The 7669-nt window shown below is 40.4% G+C and overlaps 1 protein-coding gene across 1 annotated transcript; it reads left to right on the forward strand.

The window, feature by feature from the left end:
• Nucleotides 1–2238: 2238 nt before the first annotated feature.
• On the forward strand, nt 2239–7099 carry IleRS (Isoleucyl-tRNA synthetase). The gene is made up of 7 exons (XM_017629598.1): nt 2239–2459; nt 2560–2902; nt 2981–3599; nt 3931–4563; nt 4622–5472; nt 5541–6036; nt 6096–7099. Exons 2-7 carry the CDS (start codon nt 2742–2744, stop codon nt 6945–6947), a joined length of 3612 nt encoding a protein of 1203 aa, XP_017485087.1. The 5' UTR covers nt 2239–2459; nt 2560–2741; the 3' UTR covers nt 6948–7099.
• The last annotated feature ends 570 nt before the right edge of the window (nt 7100–7669 follow it).

The following is a 7669-nucleotide window of genomic DNA, read 5'->3' on the forward strand; positions in this document are numbered from 1 at the left end:
ACGACGGGAGTTTGTTCGTAATACGTAATACAGGAACAGATTTATCATGAACCAAAAATACAAGATCACGCAAGAACGCGACGTTGTATTTGTAACTGGTTTTGAGAAAAAAGTTTGCGAAAGCGGGTTCGTCAACTGAGCATTTGTTTACATCACTTTAACTAAAGAAGAGTTAATTCAACATGACAACACGCTTCAAAGCGTTTTAATGAATATGTTTATTTATGTTGTTTTTAGTATTCGTTGTTTTCTTTGCTTTGTTTACTTTTCTTTCGTTTTCCAGCGAAACAAGATGGCGTAGAACCCGCTCAAAAATCGACTTTTTCACCCTCTTGTTCTTGCGTAACCTTGTGTCTTTCGTTCATGCTGATTTATTTCTCCTATTTACTTGAACACAAACCTTGGCTTCATTGAAACCGATTGGTGAAAGGCCGTTTAAATCAGGCAATTATAGCATTCACCTAAAAGTTGCCTGTAAAATCGCCTCATGTGGATTCCCCATGAGAACATTTAATAATTACACGTTAACGAGGGGCGAATTTCGTACCTATGGCTATTCTCTTTTTCTATTTGGAGATTAGGGAGTTAAGTCGAAAATGAGGATAATCTCTACATATGTAAACGTACTTTTATACCTTTCTTGAATCGATCGCTGTGATTAAAGACTTGGGCGTTTTTACATGAACACCAAAACTTGATAATGTATGGTAATGTATGGCAACTATTACAAATTAGTTGCTACATGAGGCGGCATAATAAAGTTTCGTTCCTCAACTTTTCTGGATAAAACCTGTAAACAGTCAAAAAGAAAAATTGCTCTCAGATAAAGAGAGAAAAACTAAAAAGTACGAGAACTGCTTTAGGGTCAAAGCTGTTAAAACTGTCAAAAATACCGTAGACGCCTTTTTTGTCTAAATAACTGCTTATTTTTATCAATTGGCGAATTTCTAAATTGTATGCAAATAAACAGGCAAATTAACAAATATACATACTTACAATATTGGAAAATGCAGACGTTCTTTTGTTTTTGCTTATTCAACTTTCAATTCGTTTTGACAACATTGAACATCTGATGATTTTAAACTTTACTAGAATTCACGAGCAAAAATTCCTCCGGTAAAATCTTGCAACCTCTGACAAAGATATGACCGATTTTACTCTCCCACTTTTCCCCTACTTTGCCAGAGAACCGAATAGCGGAATGCTTTCTAATAAATTCATGCAACTTCTTGTGAGTTAAGGCCCGTTTACATATAATTTTAGCGTTGCGTTGGCGTTGGCGCCACTCCGGCAGCTCGCACTGCCAAGATAAAGTTGTATGTGGACGGGCCTTTAGGGAATGCAACTACGTCAACGGCGTTTGGTGTTTGCTGCCATGAACCAAAAATACAAGAGCACGTAAGAACGCGACGTTGTATTTGTAACTGGTTTTGAGAAAAAAGTTTGCGAAAGCGGGTTCGTCAGCTAAGCGTTCGTTTACATCACAAGCACCACTATTTTACACTTTTATTCAAGTAAAGAAGAGTTAATTCAACATGACAACACATTTTAAAGCATTTTTTGCATCATTTTACCTAAATTGTGCATTTAAAGTGGCTGACAATAATTTGGACTAATTTCGGTTTTCGTTGTTTTCTTTGCTTTGTTTACTTTTCGCTCGTTTTCCAGTGAAACAAGATGGCGTAGAACCCGCTAAAAAAATCGACTTTTTTCACTCTCTTCTTCTTACGTGATCTTGTGTCTTTCGTTCATGGTTTGCTGCGGCTGTCACTGCCAATGTTACCGGCCGTCTTCACAAGCTTGAAAATCTCACTTGCGCTCTGTTTTTTTTTTCTGTCAAGCGAGATAGTTTTGTTGACTGGGTATTTTACAGCATACTTTTCGAGGTTCGCGCTTTTCAGGCTAAATCTGTATTTTCAATCAAAATAAACGATGTCAGATTGAAAGTTTGTCCCCCAAAAGTATTTTAACTTACAGGTTTTTTAGCACCTAGAAAATTTTTCCTGCAAGAAAAAAACCTGCAAATCGCGAATATCGTGAACACCTGGAACGCAACTATTTTAAAATCTGCCACTGCGCAGTTGGAGTTAGGGCTTAAAGTCGATGTTTAAAATATCGTTGAATTAAAGTCGGTGTGTCGTCAATTTATCGATTTTAAAAAATTGTAAACATCGATTGCAAAAATCGAGTGTAAGACAGACCGATATTATCGATGTTTCAAAAACATCGATGCAAGCCTCGCATATCTACTTCCAACAATTGTTTACATATTTTGATTATTTGTTGACAGGAATTAATTAGAAGCGCAGTACAATTATTTAAAAAATATATAGGCAATTTTGCAACATCTCATTAAAGTTACATCATACAGAGTTTATATGTATTTCTCCTAAATTGCAGTTGGTGCACTTCGGGTGCACTGTTGGGAAGTCAACCTGACGATTGAGTTGTTATTCATACACGATCCAGAAAATATTCTATCATTCTTGTTATTCTTATAGGTATTTATGTATGTGCATATCGCTTTGCTCGCAGCAGCTGTAAATTAATCTCTCTATTTAGCTTTTCAGTGGGTCGAACGCGCTCACTGTTTGCCGGCCGTGTTTCTCCGGATTGTTGCGTCATACAAATCCAACAGCTGATGAAAATTCTTGTACTTTTGCTTGCGTTGTCTATGTCACAAATTGACAGTCGTTTTACATGTGCTTAGGTGAACGGACGCTGCTGGTTATACATTAAAAATGGTGACTAGTGAAACTACTTCAACGCCCTTACGGAGAGATGATATTTACCGGGTGCCGGAAACAATTCACTTTCCAACGGAGGAGGAGAATATATTAGAAATTTGGCGTAGAGAAAAAACTTTCGAGCGATGCATGAAACTATCGGAGCAGCGTGCGAGGTAAGTGAAGTCAAACACATGTGTGTGTATAATTTGATGACGCTGTTGCTGTTACTTTATAATTTGACTCATCCACAGGTATACATTCTACGATGGCCCACCTTTCGCCACTGGCCTACCTCATTATGGGCACATTTTAGCTGGTACAATCAAAGACATTGTAACACGCTATACCTATCAACAGGGATATCATGTGGAGCGCCGCTTCGGCTGGGATTGTCATGGCTTGCCGGTAGAGTTCGAAATTGACAAGCTCTTGAATATACGCGGCCCTGATGATGTGGCGAAAATGGGTATTGCTGCATACAATGCAGAGTGTCGCAAGATTGTTATGCGCTATTCCAACGAGTGGGAAGAGGTAGTGACACGTATGGGACGTTGGATTGATTTTCGCAATGATTACAAAACGCTCTATCCCTGGTATATGGAATCCATTTGGTGGGTTTTCAAGCAGCTGTTCGATAAAGGGCTCGTCTATGAGGGCGTCAAGGTGATGCCATATTCTACAGCCTGCACAACAGCGCTTTCGAACTTCGAATCGGGACAGAATTATAAGGAAGTTGTGGATCCTTGCGTGGTGGTGGCATTCGAGGCGGTGAATATGGAGAATACACATTTCCTCATATGGACAACAACACCCTGGACACTGCCATCGAATTATGCTTGTGCGGTTAATCCGAATTTGATCTATGTGAAGGTATGTAATCATAGAAAAACGATAGGAAAAGTGTCCGCATAGATAATAAGGTAATGTGGATGTAGACTTTCTCACTTGGCTTCACAATGTGCACACAAGCCGTCAAAGTCAGCTGTTGCAACATTGGTGATGTGGGCAGCGCTGCCACTTTTCTGAATCAGTTTATGTGTTTTTTATTTGGAGATAGCGTTAACATTATTCCAAAATCGGTTAATCTATCGAATATTGTTCACATTTTTTTATCATTTTGTATATTAAATATTTTATAAAAATAATTATTATACCATTCAAATTCTTACTTAGTAGTATTATAAATATCCATTTTTTGCAGGCCCTGGATAAGAAAACACAACGCATTTATATCTTGGCTGAATCACGCTTAAATACCGTCTATAAAAACGAAGATGATTACAGTATTTTAGAGAAATTTCCTGGTACCAAATTAGCCAATGCACCATATAAACCACCCTTTCCTTACTTCCTCGAAAAAGGAACCGCAGCGAAAGCTTTTCGCGTACTTGTCGATGATTATGTCACGTCAGAGACCGGTACCGGCATTGTCCACAACGCGCCCTACTTTGGTGAGGATGATTATCGCATTTGTCTCAATGCGGGCATTATACAAAAATCCAGCAAGCCAATTTGTCCATTAGACGAGGTGGGACGTTTCACGGCGGAGGTAACTGACTTTGCTGGTCTCTATGTCAAAGATGCCGACAAGGCGATAATAGCGAAGCTCAAGGAAATGGGTGTGCTAGTATCTGCTGGTCAAGTCAAACATAGTTATCCATACTGCTGGCGCTCCGATACACCTTTGATATACAAATCTGTACCCTCATGGTTCGTACGCGTGGAGCATATGTCACAGAACTTGCGCGATTGTAGCGCGCAAAGCCATTGGGTGCCAGAAAATGTGCGAGACGGAAGATTTGGTAATTGGTTGAAAGAGGCGCGGGATTGGGCAGTAAGTTTGGTTATTAACTTCTTACTGGTTTGCCATTTTTATATTCTAAAATTTTTAGATAAGCCGCAATCGCTACTGGGGCACACCCATACCAATATGGCGCTCGCCTAGCGGTGACGAGGTTATTTGTGTCGGCAGCATCGAACAACTAGCGCAATTATCTGGCAGGCGTATTGAGGACCTACATCGCGAGACGGTCGATGAAATCGAAATCCCCTCTGCCATACCAGGCCGTCCTCCACTTCGTCGCATAAGCGCTGTGTTTGATTGCTGGTTCGAATCTGGCTCCATGCCGTTTGCACAACAGCACTTTCCTTTTGAAAATGCTGCCAAATTCTTGAACAACTTTCCAGCCGATTTCATTGCCGAAGGTATTGATCAGACACGCGGCTGGTTTTACACGCTCTTAGTAATATCAACGGCGCTCTTCAATAAAGTACCATTTAAAAATCTGATTGCAAATGGACTTGTGCTGGCCGCTGATGGACAGAAGATGTCAAAACGCAAGAAAAATTACCCCGATCCCATGGAAGTGGTGCACAAATATGGCGCAGACGCGCTGCGTTTGTACTTAATCAACTCGCCAGTAGTGCGCGCAGAGAATTTGCGGTTCAAGGAGGAGGGTGTGCGGGAGATCGTTAAAGATGTATTCCTGCCACTTTACAATGCTTATCGCTTTCTGCTACAAAATATTGCACGTTATGAAAAGGAAGAACTGCGCGATGGGGCGCGGTATCAGTATGATAATGCGCGACTGCTGCGTCAACTAGAGCACTCCACCTTACTAGATATTTGGATCGTTTCTGTGAAAGAGTCTTTGATTGAGTTCTTTGCCAAGGAGATGAAGCAATATCATCTGTACACGGTAGTGCCGCGCTTGACTAAGTTCATTGATCAGCTAACGAACTGGTAAGTTTCGCATTTACTGTCTTTTTGCAAACAGCATTTACAATTTTTCGTCTACACCCATGTTTAAGGTACATCCGCTTGAATCGCCGCCGCCTAAGGGGAGATCTAGGTGAATTAGACAGTCTGCAATCATTGGACACACTATATAGCGTACTCTTTGCATTAGTACATCTATTAGCACCTTTCACGCCCTTCCTCTGCGAATACATTTTCCGGCGCTTACTCCCTTTTCAACCAACCGGTTCCATTAATGCAGCCACAACTTCAGTCCATCAGCAATTAATGCCACAGGCTAACCCGAAATTTATTCGTCTAGATATAGAAAAATCGGTGTCGTTGATGCAAACGGTTATCGAATTAGGTCGTGTGATGCGTGATCGTCGCACAATGCCACTGAAATGTCCGCTCTCCGAGGTCATCGTAATCCACAGTGATCCAGATAGTTTAGCGGCTATAGAACGACTCTCTGATTTTATACTTAGCGAATTGAATGTACGCAAATTGACACTCAGCTCGGATAAGGAGAAGTATGGTGTTACGCTGCGCGCAGAGCCGGATCACAAGGTGAGAATGTATAAAACTTAATAAAATATACATACTCAAAGGTGATTAAATTTTTTCAGACACTAGGCTTGCGTTTAAAAGGCACCTTCAAAGCCACAATGTCTGCTCTAAAAGCACTCACCGATGCAGATATTCAAGCTCATTTAGCCAAAGGATACTTTACTATACTCGATCAACGTATCGAGCTTTCCGAGGTGCGCCTAATTTACTGTGTCTCAGATAAAGTACAAGCTAACTTGGAGGCGCATAGTGAAAATGATATACTCGTACTATTAGATATGACACCTAACGCCGAGCTATTGGAGGAAGGTTTGGCACGTGAGGTCATAAATCGCATACAAAAGCTGAAGAAGAAGGCGAAACTAATACCAACAGATGAGGTAATAATTTACTACCGATTATTGGCTGCAGGTAATGCCAACGAGTCGGGCAAGGTAAGCGTTCAAGAGTTGACAGAGATCTTGCAGAAGCACAAAAATTTAATCAAAAGCACAATAAAATCGGATTTATTGGAGTGCAATGAGCAAAATAAATGTAAACGAAAGCCCATTATTAAGGAGATCGCTAATGTAAGAGGCGTAGATTTGGAGCTCACTATTTGTACCACAGCAGAAGACAATAGTGTTCATTTACAACTCGTCAATGATCTCTCGCCGCGTTTCGAGCAAAGTAGAAGCGGAAGTTTGCTATTGAAGAATCGCGTAACTGACGAAGTCATAACTCTGCCGCAATTCTATACTGAAACGAATTTGATTTTTGGTCTATATGGCGTGAGTTACACTGTATTCTTATTTGATGAGACCCAGGGGCAAGTTCGTGCGTTGCAGGCCACTGATTTGAACGAAAACTTATATGGACAGTTGCTGGTGGTGGCGAGGAAGGCAAGTGAAGTCAACAAGGAGATGTTTTAGATCAATGCAAATGGTAATATGAAGGTATTTCGAATACCAAATGAATCTGTAAAATGAACTTCAATTGGATATATGGATTCTTTCAACTTATGCCAGTTTTAATTTATTAAAATTCTAAAATAAAAGAATGAATTTTAATAAATATACAGTTATACAAATTGTTTTTTTTTTATGGAAAAACTATGTTGAGGAAGGAAAGAGAGGAGGGAAGTAGGCTTTCTTATTCTAATTTGGCACTAAAACCGTTTGTTTGTTTGACAGAAATAAAAAAAAAAAACTTCAGTTCCTTCTTTCTTTTACGATGTAGCACCAGTTATTCATCATAAGTGCAGGGAGATCTGGATTCTTTGCTTGTATTTCTAGACGCTCTTTGGTTAGGTTGGGTGGCAGTCCCAGATGTCAGAGACTAACCTAGACAGTTAGGAGATTGTTCTTTGTGATACTAAATTCTGAACGGCACCGAACACTTAATCGTCCCCTGTCCTCCCTCGGCCAAAAGAACCTTGCAATCGGGCATGTCCTGGTTTTCGCCCAGCGCTCACTGATGAATAGTATACCACATGTGATAAATAGCATCCCAACCGCTCCTTATCCGCGGATAACGTTTCAATGGTACTTCTCCTAGCCAACTCGTTAGACACATAGTTCTCCGCAATGTCACTGTGACCCGGAACCCAACTGAAAGAGAGCAGACACTCCTTAACCAAATTAGAGCTCACCTC

The sequence above is a fragment of the Rhagoletis zephyria genome, unplaced genomic scaffold (assembly GCF_001687245.7).
Source record: "Rhagoletis zephyria isolate East Lansing unplaced genomic scaffold, Rhagoletis_zephyria_1.1 Rzeph_scaffold_00083, whole genome shotgun sequence".
In the NCBI taxonomy this organism is placed as follows: Eukaryota; Metazoa; Arthropoda; class Insecta; order Diptera; family Tephritidae; genus Rhagoletis; species Rhagoletis zephyria.